Below are 21,935 nucleotides of genomic sequence, written 5' to 3'. Positions count from 1 at the left end.
GCAGCCGAACAGTCGAAAATCGAAGCTTTTGGTACTGCTATCCTGAGAAATCATTTCAATGAAGACAGGAGGCTAAAGTATTTGATGTTTTATTCAGAAAAAAATCCAATAGTTTACAGACGACGTCCACGGCGACCTCCCTTTCTGCGGGTGCTGTCCGATGGAATGGGGGTGACGTCCTCTGGAGAAGAAAATTAAAGTGAATGAGACTTCCTCATAAAAACAAGTTTGCACTGAACAGATATTAGGCACCATTCGATGGCAGTGCTAGTGCTAATGTTAACATACCGATACGGCCAATCTTCATGCCGGAACGAGCCAGAGCCCTGAGTGCGGACTGTGCCCCTGGTCCAGGTGTCTTGGTTCTTAAAGGGGAAGGGGGAGAGAGAGAGCAAGTAAATCATGATGCAAGCTCATTCATTCTTCTCATAAACTCATACCCAGTGTCATGAACATGATATTTGAGTTCTTGTCTGTAAATGGGTTGTGCATTCAGGATCTCACCTGTTTCCACCAGTGGCCCTCAGCTTGATGTGCAGAGCGGTGATCCCCAGCTCCTTGCACCTCTGAGCCACATCCTGAGCCGCCAACATAGCAGCATAAGGAGAGGACTCGTCTCTGTCGGCCTTCACCTTCATTCCACCAGTAACACGGCAGATTGTTTCTCTGAAGACCAAGAAAGAAAATTCATTCAGAAGCTGATCACCATCCGAATGTAAAATTACCTGAAAAGAATTTGTTCACCCAAATATGACAAGTCTTTTTTTTTTTCATGAAACGGAAAAGCATTTAAGAAAATATTGGGCACTATTTACAATTAAATTACTCCAAGAAATAAAACTGCCAGTACAACTTGCATGCTATGTAGCACTTCTTCAGAGACTAAGGGCCTGTTTTACACCTGGTCACTTCATGCGTTTTCTCTGATCGGATACCTATCCGATTTGTTAAAATGTTTCTATTTACACTTGGCCACATAAACGTGTCTTCACAAAACGGATATAAATCCGTTCTTCTATTCCCGCGCTATATGCAAATTTAACGTCAATGCTCACGTCAATGAAAGCAATAGATATGCACGGCATTTTATTCATTATCAGTTCATTTCAATATCAGACACCGCAATAGGAGAGAGCATGGCATCAGCACTGGAAAGATAGGTTAGTCTCACTACTTTTATCGAAGATGATTGTGTGCTGAGCATCTGCCACTTCTTTTCAGTTTCATTCGAGGCAGTTTGCGTGTCGGCTTGCTGAAGAGATACTCATACGCGGTGATGCTTGTTCCATTAGCGCCGTCATATCTGACTATAACATGCCATATAGCCTATAAAACGCTCTCACATGTTTATTATCTTAATATTTTGGGAGGAGTAAAATCAGCATATGTGGTTTCAACAACCAGATGCATTTACACTTGTCCAGTTTCGTCTGGAAGGCGGCCCAGACCACCTACTGAAGTGGTTTGAGCGATCGGATTTATATCCGTCTCGAATGCGTTTCAGAGGGCATTTACACCTGGTCTTTTCAGGATCGGATAGCTATCCAATCAGAAAAAAATGCATGAAGTGACCAGGTGTAAACAGCCCCTAAAAGTATGAAGTGACCAGGTGTAAACAGCCCCTAAAAGTTTAGTAGTTGACAGCCATTTTGTTTTCCTTTTAAAATGAAATGTTAAAATGTTGAAATTACAAGTTATGCGTTTCATATGCAAAAGTCGTTGACGTAAAACCTGATATGATGCATCTAATAGCCACATTCAATTAGATAACCACAGAGAAGGGATAGGAATGATTAGTGAATGTAGTGCAACAGTCCAGAAGTAAAAATCCTATTTATTTTCTCCATTAGGGGATCAAATGTTTAGCAGTGGAACTCCTGGGGATAAACTACATTACCCATGATTCTGCAAAAAAACATCCAATCAGAGAATCCCAACAAGCAAATCATGCAAAATCCTTTCAGAACTCACCCACACCCATGAAGTACTATGAAGGACAATCTGCCCATTTCTTCCAAAACTAAATTTGTATATACATATTGTAAAGAAAAAAGTAATTGTATCTTTTACACTACTTAAAGGAACACGAGCCGTTTACGGTTTACAAATACAAATGCTTATAACTCTTATTCTTATACTTTTGTGATCCAAATCAACACTTTTGTAAAGCTGTGGTTCACCTCATAGCTGGTTGGTTGTGTGCATGGATTATAAATCTTAAAATATTATTTTTTTTAAAAATCCTTATGGGAAAACTTCCAAAGTCCAATGAAAGAGAGGGCGGACACTGTTACACTCTATAACAAATTATATTTTAGTTAGGTCATCGTGCAAAGCTAATCGCAAAACTTATAATAATGTACAAACTATTTTATGACGCCCTATTTTGGAGCGATTCAGTACACATTCACTTATGAAAACAATTATTTAAAGAAATATTTTTTGGTGAAAATCACAGGTTTGCAAGTGAAACACTATAAATGTTTAGAGCAGAGGTCTCAAACTCAATTCCTTGAGGGCCATAGCTCTGCACAGTTTAGCACCAACTCACACCTGTTTGGGGGTTTTTAGTAATCCTGATTAGCTGGATCAGGTGCTTGATTCGGGTTGGAGCTGTGGCCCTCCAGGAACTGAGTTTGAGACCACTGGTTTAGATCTAGTATCTGACACTTTACTGTGCAAATTAAAAATCTCACTTCATTTGTTTTGCTGGTACTTGTGCTTTTCATGTGCGTAGAGATTTTTCTCCATGTTCTTGCGGTACCTACTTGCCAGAGAGGTCAGTGACGTGGACGAAGGTGTCATTGAAGGATGCAAAGATGTGACAGACTCCAAACACATTCTCGCCTTCGGCAACCTGAGGTCCCAGGCTGATGACCTGCTCTTCCTTCTTTTCCTTACCCTTGCGAGGTGCCATTGCTGAAAAACAACATTCAACAGTTGCATCAACTTCAAATGAAAATCTAGGGACTAATGATAATTTAAACCGAGGTCTAAAAATTATTATATTTTTAGCATGCTTTTTTAAACCATTATACTGAACATAGGACTAGCATCTTCTTGCAAACATGCTGGAGTGCAACTATGCGTTTAAATTAGCAAGTCATGGAGTAATAAACTAGACCTAATTCAGTGTGAACTGCGGACAGAAATACCGAGTAAATCATTCAAAAAGACCACGGTTTCCTTGACAATATTCCTTCAGAAGCTAAACGGAGGCTTACAAACCTACTGTCATTAACTCAAGGATTAGTTAAGACTATTTTTAACCAAGAAACTGAGCACATTTCTCACACAAACTGCCTCGCAGCACAGCTCTGAATATAGGTACCTTTAGCGGATCATGCAGCGAGACCAATATGGAGCAGAACCCCGCTCGAGCAACACCGAGTATCCGACTAAAATACTGCACTTATCACTATTTATGGGAGTAATATCACGTTTTACTGGTGCGTGAGATGCTATGGAAAATGATCGAAGTTCACTTTTATATGTAACACTGTTTATAAAGGTAGGATTTGTTTGGATTGAAACTATAATGCCTCACCTATGTGTGTCTCTGATCGAGGCCGAAACAGGAAAGGAAGGAAATATAGCTGCCGGGTTGAAAGTTCAACTTCCACAAGCGGAAGTGATACTGTGAGTATATAATAAAAGTCCTCTGAACCTGTATGTTCTTGTACCCTTTCCTACATAACCTCTGGCATGCCGTTTTGAATTTTATTCCTTCTCAGGATATGAATTCTTGATATCAACAATTCAGTTTTTACTAGTAACAATGTTAATTCTTGATCTCTGTAATTGTATTTTCACTAGTTAAATGTCACCATAGGCTGCTATTCAAAATCAATTGTTGATATCAAGAATTCGTTTCTTACTAGTTGAAATCCAATTTCACATTTCAGAAATACAATTCTTACTAGTAAAAATGTCTATTCTTGATATCAAGAATTCATTTCCTGCAAATTAATAAGTCAAAACGGCATTCCTATTGCCATTACCATGATATAAATTCTTGATATCAAGAAGAATATTTTTTACTAGTAGAAATTACTGCTTTTATCTTTGATTTGTCCGGTGAAAATTTGTCATTTTGTATTTTGTACTATGACAAATTCTTAAAAAACTGTTTCCACATGCAACTCTATAGTACAGTATTACTGCGATTGCATTTATACTATATACATTTATATAGTGCATTTGTGTGTAAAACTTACGTTGTTTGTTAACAATTTTCATGTGATTTTCTTAAGGGGTAATAGAAATACTGTTTGCCAGTAGCAAGACAGATTTTGTTTTTCGATTTCTTTTTTCCATATCATATATTATGCCGTTTTTGAAAACACGATCCTCAGATCAAGATTGTACCCAGGTGAAAATATATCTAACGACTGAAAGATAGGACAGTGTATGCATCTACAGGTGCTGGTCATAAAATTAGAATATCATGCAAAAGTTGATTTCAGTAATACCATTCAAAAAGTGAAACTTGTATATTAGATTCATTCATTACACTCAGACTGATATATTTCAAATGTTTGTTTCCTTTAATTTTGATGATTATAACTGACAACTAATGAAAGTCCCAAATTCAGCATCTCAGAAAATTAGAATATCAATTAAGACCAATGCAAAAAAATGATTTTTAGAAATGTTGGCCAACTGAAAAGTAGGAACAGGAAGAGTATGAGCATGTACAGCACTGTGTTTTCTGACCTTGGACCTCAGAAAGCACAATGGACCAACACCAGCAGATGACATGGCACTCCAAACCATCAATGACTGTGGAAACTTTACACTGGACCTCAAGCAACGTGGATTATGTGCCTCTCCTCTCTTCCTCCAGACTCTGGGGCCTTGATTTCCAAAGGAAATGCAAAATTTACTTTCATCAGAGAACATAACTTTGGACCACTCAGCAGCAGTCCAGTCACGACGCTTCTGACGCTGTCTCTTGTTCAAGAGTGGCTTGACACAAGGAATGCGACAGCTGAAACCCATGTCTTGCATACGTCTGTGCGTGGTGGTTCTTGAAGCATTGATTCCAGCTGCAGTCCACTCTTTGTGAATCTCCCCCACAATTTTGAATGTGTTTTGTTTCACAATGCTCTCCAGGGTGTGGTTATTCCTATTGCTCGTACACTTTTTTTTCCTACCACATCTTGTCCTTCCCTTCGCCTCTCTATTAATGTGCTTGGACACAGAGCTCTGTGAACAGCCAGCCTCTTTAGCAATGACCTTTTGTGTCTTGCCCTCCTTGTGCAAGGTGTCAATGGTCGTCTTTTGGATAACTGTCAAGTCAACAGTCTTCCCCACGATTGTGTAGCCTACAGAACTAGACTGAGAGACCATTTAAAGGCTTTTGCAGGTGTTTTGGGTTAATTAGCTGATTAGAGTGTGACACCAGGGGTCTTCAATATTGAACATTTTCACAATATTCTAATTTTCTGAGACTTTCATTAGTTGTCAGTAATAATCATCAAAATTAAAGGAAATAAACATTTGAAATATATCAGTCTGTGTGTAATGAATGAACCTAATATACAAGTTTCACTTTTGGAATGGTATTACTGAAATAAATCAACTTTTGCATGATATTCTAATTTTATGACCAGCACCTGTATATTGCATGTTCACCTTCTAAAACAACCCACATAAGCCATATATACTGTGGCTATACTAAGAGTGTGTTCAGCTTTCCAAATGTAAATGAACAGTCTGTGGTTAATGTAGCGGCTCATTGACCGTGTCAGAATGATGGAGTGTACGGCTCTGGCCAATATGCACTCTGCTTTGATGAGTGTGTGATGTGGATGCAAGCCATGCTCACAGATGCCCTGCCACTGACAGATTGAGATGCAGCTGTAGTTTATGTTTGTTATAAATATCAAACCAACCAGTGGCACTCCAATGTTTCATGGGACAAGGATCAGCTGTAAGGCTGCTAATCCGTATGGAAAGCTGCTTCTTTTAAGAATGTAGATCAAAATTTTATGTGCTTGATAAATTACATCCATATAAAGGTATCAAAAGCCACAGAATTTGTGTAAAATATATAATTGTTCCATTTCAAAGATATATTTAGATGTATTGTATTGCAATGTCTAAACATGTCAAATATATATATATATGTTCATATTAAATGTCATATATATGTGTACATCTGTATACATAACACACATACGTGTGTATTATTTACCCACTTAATAAAGACAAAGAACTAAAAAGACAGTGGTTTCTTTATTTGCAAATTAATCACAAAAATATTGGCTACCAACAATAAAAAATATTAACAACGATAGGTTTGATTGTACACTCCAGATGATTATTTCCTTAGTTATTTTATTCCATCTATTCATACCCTACATTATGATACAGAAAGCACAATATTGGCAGTGTGAAAGTCATGGGGACTCTCTGCATGTCTGTGTGAGTGTGGTTGAGGTCTAAAAAAAAAAAAAAAGAAATTCATAACTAGTTCATTCATATTTTATAATCTCTCTCTCGGTTCCATTCACTCAAAATAAATGGGCTCTGTACACTGCGAAATTTTATTTAAACAATTTTGTGCTTGGTGCAAAACTTCCCATTTTACCAGGAAACACAATATTGCATTATTAGATGTTGGCTTGGGAGCAGGGATACCAGCTGATATCATCAATAAAAAGAAGGTTACATGTGTGATTATGACGAATCCGAGAGCAGCATGTAAGGTGCATGGTTCTGTACCGCACACAATTGTAAACTACTTACATTTTAACCAAAACCAAGTAAAACTAACTGTAAAAGTTTCTGGTAATACAAAATGCTCTGTGGACCCAAAAGTCTTCCTGTGGACTGGTGCAAAACCTGTGTGTGAAGTCATATCCTTGCACACAAGATATGCATTGTACGGTTTTCCACTCCTTGGTCAACAACACAAACATTGTGCTTCACAAGCATCACACTTTGAGGTCAATGAAGAAAATTAAGGGTTGCACAATTTTTACAAATAAAATCTGTATTATAGAAAATAAACGCTCTTGAGATACTGACAATTCTCCATCTGTAATATTGCCAAACCCCTTCCCAAGTGTCCATCCTAAAGCAGGGAATATTAGGGGTGATTATTCATCAAACATAGTTCAATTTGTACTTTTTGGTGCCTTGTTTTTCCAGAACTCACAAGTGTTATGAAAATGCTTAACCAAAGGATGCACTTGAATCGAAACGCCAAATGACTGTAGAGGCACACAGCTGTTAGAGGAGACTGATATATGCTGTGTGAAGTGAGTCTGATGTAATTGTGCATGGAAGTACGGAAGAAAGTGCACAAAAACCCTTCAAAGACAAATGAAAAACAGAAGGGAACAAAATTAAATCCAACTAATTTTATGTTATACATAAAATGAGATTTGGGTTTGTTTCATGACTTCTCATTTCAGCAGCAAGAGAAATTAAATCCATTAGCGCAGTGGTTTAATTCACCCCCAGTGACTGGGTTAAGGGGCTTTGTGGAGCTTTCTGTGGATCGCCCTGCCTGCCACTGAAAAGGCATCGTGTCTATTATATAGCATCCTTGCTTACATTCATGGGTGTAATTCATATGGTTCAGTAGCAGTCAACAGTTCCCACAGAACACAAGTCATATAAAATGGCCTTTTAAAATGGTCTCTTGGCAGAGGCAATACATTCCTGGACACATTCTGATGACAACCCTGAATGAAAAGTGATTAGACGTTGTGATATGCTAAACAAATCACATAAAAACTGAAAAAGGGTAAAACAAATTAAAACAAGATAAAAAGGTGATAAAAGGATTATTGGCGGACAGGTTTTATGGATCACTATTATTGAGATTTGTGATATAATGCCAAAATAACACATGGGTCCAGTTCTCGACATTCATCACTCGAATTACGATTAAAAAGATAAGCCCCTTGAGGCTTGTCAAAACACATCAGCTTGTATACTTTAGAGAATTTAACTGTAATTGGCTTGATAAAGTTGCATTAAGGCAGTTACTGCACATATAACAGGGCCAAAAACATACCCAGCCTTTTTTACAGTTTCATATTTACAGTCACATTGATTATGGATGTAGCTTATCTGTTTTAGTACCACAATTTATCACGCATTATTAAGCTGTCCTGTGGATTCGCAACTAATAGCCATAAATACATCGTAATGAAATTTCACCTTTAAATGTCACATTTTAAGCCCAGAGAGTGCAGCTGTAACAAATGGGTTTAATATCCTATGAAATAAAAACAGTTTAAAACAGAAGAATGAAACTACAAGGCGAACAGCCGTGTGTTGTGGAACACAAGACATGAAATGAGTGTTAAAAGACTATTTAACCAAGAAAAAAAAAAAAGTCTGACTTTAAGGTTCCACCCTGGCACTTATTAATCTGTTGCGGACTTGTGTATGTCCTACAGCTCAAAAGAAATATGTGCCCTCCTCTCCCATTTTGCATGTCCATTTGTTCTGACATTATGTCTTCCTGGTACTTCAACACACCAGACACAAGTAGAATGTCTTTTGGAAGTCTCCCGTTGTGATCCCATGTTCAAGCCAAGGATTGTAGCGGGTGTACCCCAGGGCTATGTCCTGGGCACATCACTGTTCTCCAAAACGGAACAGAGCCACTAGTGCACCTAAGGGCGTCTTTTTCTACCTCTCTGTCTTGTCCTCTAGAAGCTCAGTTCTCCGAACTGAAGGTCCACAAAGCCGCTGGAGGAGACTTGACCAACCACTGTGGCCGGTGGCTTACAGGGGTGGACAAGAGGGTGAGTCCCCTCAAGAGCAGAAGGAGGGGTGTCCGAGTCTGACCAGTGTGTCCCCACCCCTCTCTTCAGGTTACCTGCTGTGGAGCAACTCCTCCCTAAGCCAGCTAGGCAGCGGCTGGCCCATTTTGTACAGCAGCTTGGAGAGCTCAATGTTGTGCTCATGGTAATACTCTCTCAGGAAGGTCCGGGACTGTGGAGGAAGAGGATGGTATCAGTTTTTCTGCAAATATGTAACGCTCAACATGTAAAGTCATGTTTAAGCTATATGTGGCATTATTTTGGAGTCTAGCATTTACTTAATTTCCCAGTTTTTACATTTAGATTAGACTTAGATTGACTTTTCCATTTAGTCATTTAGCAGACCCTTTCATCCAAAGTGACTTGACTATTATCTGACGCTCACTTGAAATTGATTTTTAAAAACACTTTAACATCAACTTAAATCTAATTTAATAAAACGGTTAAATCTTTTGGAAATCAAAAAAAAAAAAAATTCATCAAATTCAAATTCATTAGTAGGATTTAAACTGTTTAGCATTTTATTTTTTAATTTACTTATACTAAATAGTATAGAATGTCAATATAAGCAATGACCTGAAAATCGTTATAGATCCTTTTTTTTGTTTTTACTGAGCACATGAAAACATTTGTATTTTGTATTGAATGATAATTTCAATTAAAGTGCATTTTCTATAATTATTTTTGACCTTCTGTCACTTATTGACAGGAAAAGTATAGAATGGAAAGGAAATGCACATCAAAGCATGTGCACTAACCACTAGGCAATGACATGAAATACTAATTTTCTAAAGCATTAAATCTTCATTCATTAAAACATCACCACCACCAGCCTGGCTTATAATAGCTTATATCCTCATGTTAAACAGCTAAATATTTCTGACTGGATATTAGACCAAATGCCTCTGGCCTAGAAAAGGTCATGAACCTTAAGCCACTACTGTGAATGTGTGTGTTAAACGCTCTTTCTCTCAGGAGTGCTGCTACTGCGACTGCAAAGCCACGACACATCTGCTTGTTCTTTCACCCCTCATTAACTTTGATAACTGCCAAGAAGCCTCAAGGTAACATCAAGGTCCTCAGCATCTGACTGAGCCTCTCTTTATCATAGTCTGTTAAAAGATCTGACTGAAGCTGTGCCCTTGTAGAAAATACACCAGTCTGAATGACCCTGAAGTAACAAGAATTTGGCAAAAATAGGCCATCTATTTTCTTTTGGGGGGGGGGGGGGGGCACAAACTACATATTAGGGATGTACAACAGCGATCGAGTACTCGGCCGTGTCAGCGATGATTGATCATGAAAACGATGATCGTGGAAAAAAAAATTACAGGTTGGTTCTGATTTGGTTAAAGCAGCACTTTGGGCGGCACCCTGAGCTCTGACTGTTTAGCTTGCAACAGCATGCGGTTCAAAGTATAGATGTGTGAAGAGAGAGAAGCTTGGCTTTAATGTCACGTAGTGAAGTCTGGGTTAGCTACATACATATGTAATTAATTTAATATAGGATGCGTTGGGATATTACCATTTATTAACATGCTGAATGCGCTGCATTTAGTGTTTAGTTTCATGCTCAAATCCAATGCCCAATATTGAGTTATTTGAGACGGTCATATTGCTTTTAAATGTTGCTTTTTTTTTTATAAATACTGATCCTATAAAAATGCAACAGTGATTTTGTGTCATATTTGTTTAACAGTAGGCATACTTCAATTAAAATGGTTTTCATACTTCGTATGGCTTTGAAAACACGCAAGTGACTTCAGGAATCACTTGATAATGTAGATGAAAATATAGCACAAATCAGCCATAAACATTAAAGACATAAGCATTATAATGAGAACTTTATAGAATGTGAAATCTATAGTAACTCCTGTCCTTGCCCATGTTTCAGCGCTCTGTTGAAAGCAGATCACAGCGGGATGCGCTCACTCACGCTCTCTCGCTATAGCACGTAACTTATAGTTCACTGGCATATGCATCCTTGCAAATACAAGTTGTAATGTTTACGTCTATGTTATTTATCTAAGTTATCTGATTGATATCATAGGAAGTGTCATAGAACGGGTTTCAGTTTATTGGCATAAAGTCAGCTTTACCTCAGGCAGCTATTTTTTTTAGATGCTTCTTTTTTAATAACATTGCAGCATCATAAGCATAATCTAACAATGTTCTAATCATGTGTTCATGTTTTCATGTCATTTTTATTTTTAACATTCATTTTCGTAACAGTCTTCAGATATTTTCATTATCTGCATTACGGCCATGCATACGTTTTATTGTGTTTTGATACAAGTGACGATGAGCATTAGAAATCTCTTTCAAAAACTAAAATTATGACCAACATTTTGAACGGTATTGATAAAAATCTAATTTTAACCTGATTTCATGCAGTTTTTGCTACTGAGATTATGAAAACTGAAGGGATTTGAGTAGGATATAACAAAAATGTCTGAACAAGCTTCCTTTTCCCCTTTGTCTTCCAACACTCATTGCCTCGGCCTAAACTCCTCACTCTGTGACTGGATTCAAGACTTCCTCACCGGCAGACCTCAAGTGGTGAAAGTTGGCCAGTTCACCTCAAACTCCATCACTCTGAACATAGGAGCCCCACAGGGCTGTGTCCTGAGTCCCCTGCTCTACTCTCTCTACACGCATGACTGTGTGTCCTCTCACAGCTCCACATCTATTGTCAAATTCGCTGATGATACTGTGGTTCTGGGCCTCATCTCCAACAACGATGAGACCGCATACTTGGACGAGGTAGAGAGACTCACATCATGGTGCCAGGACAACTGTCTCTCTCTGAATGTGAGCAAAACTAAAGAGCTGATCATGGACTTCAGGAAGAGACAGCAGCAGCCCTACACTCCTCTTATGATCAGTGGGACCCCTGTGGAGAGGGTGAGCAGCTTCAAGTACCTCGGTGTAAACATCTCCGAGAACCTGACTTGGACTACACACATCCAAACACAGGTAAAGAAAGCCAGGCAAAGACTGTACCATCTGCGACAGCTGAGGAAATTCAGGGTCTCACCAGCAATCCTGAAAACTTTCTATTCAGGGACCATAGAAAGTGTATTGACTCAGTGCATCTCAGTGTGGTATGGAAACAGCTCCAATCAGGACTGCAAAGCACTACAGAGAGTTGTGCGCTTAGCTGAGCGCATCTCAGGGTCTGCTCTCCCCTCTCTGCAGGACATCTACCTCAAACGCTGCAAAAATAGAGCTGTCAAAATAATCAAGGACTCAAATCACCCTGGTAACCGACTATTCACTTTGCTTCCATCTGGTAAGCGCTTCCGTAGCCTGATGGCAAAAACTGAGAGACTTAGGAGGAGCTTCTTCCCCCAGGCCATCAGGCTCCTAAACTCTAACTCTGTGTCATAACATCACTTGACTCCATGTAAATATCACCATATCAATAAGCTATTCATAATTTTTCTCTACCTCATATTGCTGCTATTATATACCCTGTACAACTTTTTTGCACATTATTTTGCACATTCCTCTTAGTACTATTTAAGTCAACAACATACTGACCTGCACATTTATATTTATATTTTTTATCTATCTTTTTATTTTATTTTATTTTATTTTATTTTTTTCTACTTTTCTTCTCTTAATATTTGTATACTTTATAATTGCACTGTCCTTGGAGCGGACCTGACCTACATTTCACTGCTGGTTATACTCTGTATAATTGTGTATGTGACAAATACAACTCTTGAATCTTGAATCTAATGCCAAATAACCCCCAAAAGACAGGAATGTTTTGAAATGAAACAGGAATATGAACCAGAATCATATTCTCACATCAGCGTCCATGTCAGGATATCTCCTCCCTTTACTCTTCCCCAGGCATTTGGTCTTCCCTCCATCTAGCAGCTGGCACCAGAAGCCCTTCTTCGGATCGAACCTGCAGCAGGAAGGAAGGGACAAAATGAAGGACAGGCTGCAAAAACAGGGCAATGCTTCGACATCAGCCTAATCAAACGGGAACATAAACAGATGGTGCACACCAAGGCCTCCAGAGAGGCAGCCACAGGACAAACCATCTTCATTATCCAGTGGGAGATGTGGCTGACAGATGTTACTGCTTATGAGATTGTGGTACAGCACGAGACAGAGGACAGATAGAGAGAGAAAGAGAGACAAGTGGAAGGGGTTGACTAAAGTGAAAGAGTTTACATGAGGTGCTAGAGAAGGCAGAGAATTAACAAGCACTCTTGTGAACCTGTCAGACTAAGGGGATCCATCAGGACGTGAAGACTACTGTTATACACTTCAAAGCAGCTCTAAACCAAACACTCCAGGTGGTCAATAATGTATTGTATATTAATGACTTTTAATCGTCAATCACAAAAGACAAACGAGAAACTTTTGGGGACAAGGTTCTTACGCAAGGATCTTGTGGTAGTTCAGCGTGTTTGTCAGGCCTAGAAACCTCTGGATTTTGTCCATCACCAAAGCTGGTTCTGTCCTCAGCATCTGTCCATCCAGGACCAGGATCTGAACAGAAACAACCAGAATAATATAAATCATAGAAACATCCTCAATCTATGGACACGCATGAACTCAGCTCAATACCTGACTGGGGTGATAGTGTGTGAGCCAGCGCTGTAAGTGTGTGGCGTAAAGTCCAGGCACTAGACAACGACTCTGCAGGACCCTCAGTTTGATGGGCGCGTCCCGCCCAGCAGTGATAACATCATGGAATGTATATTTCTGAGCCACAGGATCATCATGAGCCCTTTGGTGCTGGAAAACAGCCAATAAATTAAGACAATTAATATTTACAATTTTGTGATAAAATACAGTGCTGTGAAAAATTAAGTAAACCCCATGAAGTGCATTTTTATTTCAGGGTAGTTTTCTCCTGTGATGGGGTAAGCAGAGATAAGAAGAGTTTATGTTGAATTAAATGCCACATACAGATAAATGTGTAACCAACATACCAATAATAACCAGAAAAAAAATAAGATTTTATGCACATTCTTTTATAATATGTGGGACTTTTAAATATAAAAAACCCCTAAAATACATCAGGACTCTCATGAAGATAAAATACAAACCTCTACAATACAAAAATGAAGTTTACCATTAAGTAAATTTTCATTTTTCATTAATAGTTAGATCATATGCCATGACTTGGCATAAATGTACTGTCTTCATAGCTTGAAACTGTGAGCCCGCAGAATGCACAATAGGTGCTGTGTTTTAAATTTAAACATGCAGTGCTCATATTTAAATCACAAACTTTTGAAGCATCATAATCATGATTAACATGGTACATACTAAATACAGTGGGGGCAAAAATTATTTGATCCCCTGCTGATTTTGTACGTTTGTCCACTGACAAATAAATGATCAGTCTATAATTTTAATGGTAGGTTTATTTGAACAGTGAGAGACAGAATAGCAAAAAAATCCAGAAAAACGCATTTAAAAAAAAAAGTAAAAAATTGATTTGCATTTTAATGAGTGAAATAAGTATTTGACCCCTTCGCAAAACATGACTTAGTACTTGGTTGCACAAATCAGACGTTTCTTGTAGTTGGCCACCAGGTTTGCACACATCTCAGGAGGGATTTTGTCCCACTCCTCTCTGCAGATCCTCCCCTAGTCATTAAAGTTTTGAGGCTAACATTTGGCAACTCGAACCTTCAGCTCCCTCCACAGATTTTCTATGGGATTAAGGTCTGGAGACTGGCTAGGCCACTCCAGGACCTTAATGTGCTTCTTCTTGAGCCACTCCTTTGTTGCCTTGGCTGTGTGTTTTGGGTCATTGGGTCGTGGATGGGTATTCCAGCATGACATTTTCAATGCCCTGGCAGGCTTCAATACCCTGGCCCTGACGGTACATGGCCCCGTCCATCATTCCTTTGATGCGGTGCAGTTGTCCTGTCCCCTTAGCAGAAAAACACCCCCAAAGCATAATGTTTCCACCTCCATGTTTGACGGTGGGGATGGTGTTCTTGGGGTCATAAGCAGCATTCCTCCTCCTCCAAAAACGGCGAGTTGAGTTGATGCCAAAGAGCTCGATTTTGGTCTCATCTGACCACAACACTTTCACCCAGTTCTCCTCTGAATCTTTGCTGCAGGATTTCAGTCCTTCACGGCGTAGTGTGTTACCAATTGTTGTCTTGGTGACTATGGCCCCCGCTGCCTTGAGATCATTGACAAGATCCTCTCGTGTAGTTCTGGGTTGATTCCTCACCGATCTCATGATCATTGAAACTCCACGAGGTGATCTTGCATGGAGCCCCAGACCGAGGGAGATTGACAGTTATGTTGTGTTTCTTCCATTTGTGAATAATCGCACCAACTGTTGTCACCTTCTCACCAAGCTGCTTGGCGATGGTCTTGTAGCCCATTCCAGCCTTGTGTAGGTCTACAATCTTGTCCCTGACATCCTTGGACAGCTCTTTGGTCTTGGCCATGGTGGAGAGTTTAGAATCTGATTGATTGATTGCTTCTGTGGACAGGTGTCTTTTATACAGGTAACAAACTGAGATTAGGAGTACTTCCATAAGAGAGTGCTCCTAATGTCAGCTCCTTTCCTTTATAAAAGACACATGGGAGCCAGAAATCTTGCTGATTGATAGGGGATCAAATACTTTTGTTTTGTTGTTATTCTGTCTCTCACTGTTCAAATAAACCTACCATTAAAATTATAGAGAGATCACTTTGTCAGTGGGCAAACGTAAAAAATCAGCATGGGATCAAATAATTTTTCCCCCACTGTATATGTTTGTACCAAGATATTTAAGACATGGCCTTAAATTATGACATTTTAAACATTTTCAAGGTCATGCAGAGGCCATGTATTTTGTTTTTCTGTATTAGAACATACAGATAATACATTTTACAGATGTTAGTAGGTAAAGGCAGTATTTTGCCACCTTAACTGCAATTATGAATTCCAAATTATATCAAAGAACGCTTGATATGAAAATGAAGCCATCTGTAAAATACAAAAAAAACAAAACAAAACATTGTAGGAAACATTTTAACATGGAAATGAATCAACATGCAAGCAGACCCACAAAAGAATGTTTCAGAAAAAAAGAAATGGACTTTTTAGAAGTCAAAATCAAGATGTCAATTTAACTGAAATGCTACGAGGGACCTGAAGTGGACCATGCATGCTACAAATCACTCCAAATTCACAGAAGTAATGAAATTCTGCATGAAGGAATGGGCATGATTTCTTGTAGTCAACCATTACACAATTTGTAAAAGATGCTAAATGTATGGGTGTATAACGATCTTCTTCCATCCATACCATCCAAATATAGTTACCGTATCAAAATGTCCACATTTAAAAAGGACATTCATTTTCATGGGCCATACTTTTTCAGAGCACTGCTGAAGTTGAAATGCTATATAAATGGAAAACATAAGTTTCCATGCTCTCTTGAAATAAAATAGCATCTTGTTGCTGCAAAAACTACTTACCTTGACTAACATAAGCAGGCTTTTGGGAAAAATTAAAAAGCCACATGCAAAAGTATAAAATATGGGCCCTATTTTATACTTATACAGCATTGACCCAGCAGAACAATGCTGTTTACAATTCCTTCCGAATGACACATTTTTCCCATTTGCTGATCTAATCTTTATTTATTTATTTATTTATTTATTTAGTCATTTAGCAGACGCTTTTATCCAAAGCGACTTACAAATGAGGACATAAGAAGCAATCAAAACCAACAAAAGAGCAACAACGTGCAAGTGCTATTACAAGTCTTGGTTAGCCTAACGCAGTACAGATAATTATTATTATTATTGTTGTTATTTTTTAATAAAAAGACATAGATAAAATACAATTAGAATAGATAGTGCTAGAGTTAGAGGGTCAAGTAAAGATGGAACAGATGAGTTTTTAGCCGTTTCTTGAAGATGGGTAAGGATTCGGCTGCCAAAATCTGTAATCTGTAATCTGTAATCTTCTGTCCAGAGCAGGCATTATGGCCTTGACTGACCCTGGATGTGACTGGATGACACACGAGCAGTTAGATACTGACCTGATACCAGGAATAGGCTCTGTCGGCTGGGTTGATAAGAATGGTGATGATTTTGGCTTTGGGCAGAAGAGCAGCTGCTCGCCGGGCCGCGACCTCGGAGTCAAAGTAGTTGGCACTTTTCTCAAAGTAGAAATCTGAGCTAGTGTTGGAGGGTAGAGGGAAATACTCCATGTACCTAGCATTAAAAAAGCCAAACAATTAGCATTTCATTAAATTTGGTCCACACTTTTGAGAGAAACCAGATGGTGGACGTGCAACACCTGTAAAAAACCATGTTTAACTATTGTTGCACCATTGTTGGTGAAATGCACCTCTCTCTTTATAATCAGCAACATTTACAGCACTTGTTTTTGAGAACGAACCGCCACATGAACCATCAACCTCCAACATTTTTTCCACAAACTGATTAAAGAGAAAAAGAAATGCAGGGAGAGAGAGACGGTTGATGATGTGCATCAGACACCTGCTTTCTATTAGCCATTTTTCAGACTACTGAAAGATGGAAAGAAAGAGCTGGTGGTGAAGGCAATGCTGTGTTTTGAAATGACCCATAATGCCTTCCGCTCATGGGAACATTAGCCTCCATGTCTCTTAATACTCTTAACTTCAAAGCACGCCAGATTTTCACAATCACCATCCTTCACAAGAGCTATCGACTGTAAAGAACCCATGAAATCATGAGGTTTTCTTGCCCATGTTGATGTACTCCCTATAAAAACAGGAAGTTAGGACGCATCAGAAATGGGTTGTTTTAGGGGGAAAGGAAATTCTCATTCTAGAGAGCAGTTTTAGATGCATCCCATGAGTGAAACATGATTCAGTATTTTTAAATCAGTAATTTAGATCATAAATTTGAAGTCAAGGCCTGTTAACACCAAGAACAATAACTGTAACGATAACTATTATAGCTTCCACATCAATGAATAAAAACTTTCTGTGCATCATATGAACATGCAACGATTTTGTTGTCTGCCACTTTAATGATGATGTTTTTAAAAGTTCATCAGCTGGAAGAAAATGTTCTGAAACTGATTGCAGTGATATTGTTTCTCTGTCACATTATCAATATAGTTGTGTTGTGGATTTCACTATTCTCACAAAATTACAACAATTATTAAAATCTTTATAGTTATTATCCTTGGTATGAATGACTTTTCAATCTGCTAAATGTTTTAGGGTGTACACTAGCATTATGACGACCACAAAACTAACATATATGGACTACATGTCATAAAACTTTTTTTATGGGGTCTCTAAATCACAGCAACTCATGAAGTTGGTAACGTAGGAAGGAGAGATTTTCTTTCACAATATCACCACATACCAGTCAATGCCTTTGTGGTAGTTTCGGCCGTTGAAGAACTGGATTTCTTCAAAGGTCTCCTTGCTGGGGTAGTTACTGGTCAAATCGGGATGCATGCCCAGGAACAGATAGAGAGCAGTAGTTCCTGAATAGACAAGACAGCATATGTCAATTATATAATTTTAAACAAAATTTAAAAACAAACTTAAATTGCTTAACAATAATAAAACTATTTCATTAGTACTTTTTGACCCCATTGTGACTCCTAAAATTCTGCTATAGAAGTAAATATATATGTTTGTACAGTATGTAGTATAAAACCTGATTTAATTTGAGCCAAAGAAAAAGTTTCAGTGAGAGTTTACCGAAACGATGATGCTAGCTAATATACAAGTCTAGGAAGTGAAGTAATAACAGTGCAAAAAAGAAAAATAAATCAATAAACGTTGGTCTAAGGCCCAACCCCCTAATCTAACTTTTATTGAGATGATTAACACAGTCATTTTACTACCCACTCTTAGAGTGGGCTATTGCTCCCTGAAGACATCTTTAGAAGTTTAATTAGTCAACGCTGTAAAACTGAATTCACATTTACTGAGGAGCAGTCAGGGTTGCAGTAGAAAGCCATCTATGAGGTTGAGCCTGTAAGGAAATAAAACCCCACCAATGCTGTTGTGCACACTTGATTCAAGAGCACTGGATTGGGAAAAAAAATATATATAATTTTATAAAAACACCAAAAACTTGTAGCTGTTTACAAATGAACCAAGATGAGCCAATGAATTGAGTGAGCCAATGATTCAGTCCCTTGCTTTGTTTATGAATGAATCAGCAATGTGAACATTTGAATGAATGACTGAATGACTCACTCATTAAAACAGTGACTTGCCACCACCAACTGGTTCTAGTTTCATATTTACAGTATATTTCATTTAGTTTTTAAAAATTATAATTTCAGAGATTTCACTATTATATATTTTTCTTAAAGCCAACTAATAGCTATTTAAAATCCTTTTTTTCTCAGATCATTATTAATGCAATTTCAATTGCAATGTAAATGCATTCATGACACCTGAACAGTACATTTACAGTTTATGTAATAAATTCTATGTTGAATCAAAATATTTCTTTCCAAAGCTACTTTAAAAAAAAAAAAGTCTATTCAACATTTTTTTCTCTCTCTCATTTAACACGATAAATTTTATTTATCTTTTAGGGTAATTTCTCAACCCAAATTGATGTGTGATTAATTGGATTAATTAATAGGCATATCATGCAAATTCGATTTTTTTAATCATTTGATAGCTTTACACACACACAGAGATAATCTTAAAATTGCCAAATATTGCATCACTATTGGTAACATTCTGAGATGGTCTTCACTGCAGAACACAAGCTCCAGGGGGCAAGGCTGGATCCAGGACCAACACCTCTCACCTCACATCCCTGACATTGTGTTCTGCAGTGAGGGGCTACTGAACATTCTGGCAAGCAATAAAATAGCCACTCAAAAAAGGGGGACTACAATTAAAATAAAAGTTAGAAAAAGAAGAATAGGAATTCCTAAAGTAAATTGTAATATTGTAATTTACAGTATTACATTGGCTGATATGTGCTGGAAGGCACCCATATAACACTGAATCTAGATGGAAATTTGCTGTAATTGGTTTTAACAGAGCATATCTGGCCAACACAGCTAGAAGGTGCAAGTGCACACATGTGTGGATGTGTGGTGAGCACAACACTCACCGGTCTTCTGAGGTCCAATGATAAGCAGCTTGGGGAAACGGTCACAGGTCTTCTCTTTAGACCAGATGTCTTTATGTCTTTTGTCCTCACAGGGGTCCTGTAAGGGTAAGAAATGAGCTAAAGTGAAGTGCTACCCATATATCACTAAAATGAGCACATTCACAATAAAAAAAAACACTGCGGTGAGTCAATCGTTGTGCCTCAATAACCAGCAGGAAATTATAAAGAAGCTGGAAAAATTGTTCTCATTCACCAAGCCAGCATGAATATGAGAGACGTACTGTTTTATAAAATTACCCAGGGCGAGATGTTCATTTTGTCTTCTCTTTTTTTTGCAGGGAAGTATGCATATTCAAATGTAGGGTACGGCAAAATAGTAAGATATCCAAAAGTTCAGGACATGCTCAGAAAATATAGGAATTTGGATGTAGACGGAGCGCTTGGTCTCGGATTTAACATCAGCAGGAAAAGTGCATTATGGGGGAAGGCTGTTATCCGGCCAAATTAAAACAAACTATTCAAGCATGTCAAATATCTTACAACACATCAGCAGAGTCCATTAACAAGCAGATTTTAGATTAATTCAGATTTAGCCTTTAGACTTGCCCTAATAACATCCCAGAGGTGGCCATTTTATGGGATTAACCAGATAGAAATCAGAAGCGTAAACCATAAACCAACCCCTATCAAGAGCTTTGAAGCATCTCAGGAGAAAGATGTCCTGCGGCAGCCATTTTGAGCCCTTCATCCATCACAGCTGAAGATGCTGGCAACGGTGGTAATGAATTAATAGCTTTAACCCTTACCTCTAAATTAAAATCTTGCACAAATGCGGAATGGTCAAACTGTGCATCAAGACTGCGAAACAACCAGAAATCCAACACCTGTCCGTCCTAATGAGATTAACAGCTAGGCGCCACGGCACTAACGACCAAAAAGTCTCGCATGAGTAGATGCCAGTGCTAAAAGGAGTAATTACACTGAATTAACACATTTGGTTTGTGAATTTATTACTGATGTACTCATAGGGTCACAGTTTATACTAACAGTAAATATGAGCTCTGTTCCGAAACCTAGTGAGCTGCCTACACAGACAACACTTTAAAGGTCTGTCCTATAAGATTCCTTCTTTTCAAGACAGCATCACATGTATTCATTGTGGAAACGGGGAATGCATTGCAATTTAACTAAGATTTTTTGGTTTTGAGAAGAAATTAATACCTTTATTTAGCAAGGACATTAAACAGTAAAGATATTAATGTTACAATTTTTTTTTAAATAAATGCTATTAATTTAAAATAGTGGTTCCCAACTACATTCCTGTAGCCCCTAATGCCAAGTTCACACTACAGGATCTTAAGCCGGATTTGCAAGTCAACAAGCTTGGGGCTGTGATTGTGGGCAAATCAGTGTGTGATCAGCGCTCGGCAGTCTTTATGTGTGAACTATACTCAATGACTCAAAGAGGCTCACTGACGTCTCGCCGACGCCAAACAAATATCTAGCATGCTAAATAATTAGACCAGTCAGCCGACTCAATGAAAGTCTGCAAGCCAATGAGACAGCAAGACATGGGTCGAGTTCACAGGAAGAAAATGGCAGAAGCAACATGGCTTTAAAGGGATAGTTCACCCAAAAATTAGGCAACATTTCTATTCATCAATAAATTCGACCAAAAACTAAAATTGGACTGGTAGCCCAACCAGATTAAGAATAAATTGGCCAAATCTGACTGAAATTTAATTCGGATTGTAAGGGGTGGTTTGTAATTGTTTGATAGGACATGTAAACACTTGATCAGATCAGAAAACTGAAACTGGAGAGTTATACACGTGCAATGACGTAGAAATGGCATGATGATGTATGACACGTGAAACAGCTGCTGCTGTTGAATCAGAAGCGTCATAAATGACTGTAGTGTCAATCTAAAATTCTCCTTCTACTCATCGTCTGTGAAACAGTGCAGGACAAATGTTGTCTCACCAGTCCTTGCTTCAGACTCTCATCCACAGACGCCTTGTTTTGGAAGTGGGGTTTTTACAGTTTCATAAATATATAAGCAGC

The 21,935-nt window shown here is 38.3% G+C and overlaps 2 protein-coding genes across 3 annotated transcripts in view; both read right to left on the bottom strand.

The window, feature by feature from the left end:
* Positions 1 to 73: 73 nt before the first annotated feature.
* On the bottom strand, positions 74 to 3,621 carry LOC306855676 (small ribosomal subunit protein uS11). Its single transcript, XM_079394481.1, has 5 exons — positions 3,548 to 3,621; positions 2,769 to 2,919; positions 505 to 666; positions 289 to 365; positions 74 to 181 (listed from the first exon to the last, which is right to left on the bottom strand). The coding sequence occupies exons 2-5, from the start codon at positions 2,915 to 2,917 to the stop codon at positions 114 to 116; spliced, it is 456 nt and encodes a 151-aa protein (XP_079250607.1). The 5' UTR covers positions 2,918 to 2,919; positions 3,548 to 3,621; the 3' UTR covers positions 74 to 113.
* Positions 3,622 to 6,222: 2,601 nt separating this feature from the next.
* The window catches only part of LOC306856123 (bifunctional heparan sulfate N-deacetylase/N-sulfotransferase 1-like), a 97,321-nt gene continuing 81,608 nt past the window's right edge, over positions 6,223 to 21,935 (bottom strand). For both annotated transcript variants that reach the window (XM_079395154.1, XM_079395153.1), the window contains exons 10-16: positions 19,872 to 19,968; positions 18,144 to 18,267; positions 16,820 to 16,994; positions 13,380 to 13,550; positions 13,192 to 13,301; positions 12,606 to 12,708; positions 6,223 to 8,961 (exon numbers count right to left, since the gene is read on the bottom strand). In XM_079395154.1, coding sequence (XP_079251280.1) covers positions 8,842 to 8,961; positions 12,606 to 12,708; positions 13,192 to 13,301; positions 13,380 to 13,550; positions 16,820 to 16,994; positions 18,144 to 18,267; positions 19,872 to 19,968 — 900 coding nt within the window. In that variant the 3' untranslated portion in view covers positions 6,223 to 8,841. The remainder of the gene's footprint in view (positions 8,962 to 12,605; positions 12,709 to 13,191; positions 13,302 to 13,379; positions 13,551 to 16,819; positions 16,995 to 18,143; positions 18,268 to 19,871; positions 19,969 to 21,935) is intronic.

Source organism: Barbus barbus (genome assembly GCF_936440315.1).
Source record: "Barbus barbus genome assembly, chromosome: 36".
Classification (NCBI taxonomy): domain Eukaryota; kingdom Metazoa; phylum Chordata; class Actinopteri; order Cypriniformes; family Cyprinidae; genus Barbus; species Barbus barbus.
Note: the sequence above shows the minus strand (reverse complement) of the source record. Positions and strands in the feature narration are given on the sequence as shown.

Excerpts from the sequence above, each read along its gene's own strand:
- LOC306855676 (XM_079394481.1), bottom strand. The coding sequence starts at position 2,917 with ATGGCACCTCGCAAGGGTAAGGAAAAGAAGGAAGAGCAGGTCATCAGC. Across the intron at positions 667-2,768 it reads GTCACTGACCTCTCTGGCAA|AGAAACAATCTGCCGTGTTA; the intron begins GTAGGTACCGCA and ends CTTGGTCTTCAG. Across the intron at positions 366-504 it reads AGGGCCACTGGTGGAAACAG|AACCAAGACACCTGGACCAG; the intron begins GTGAGATCCTGA and ends TTCCCCTTTAAG.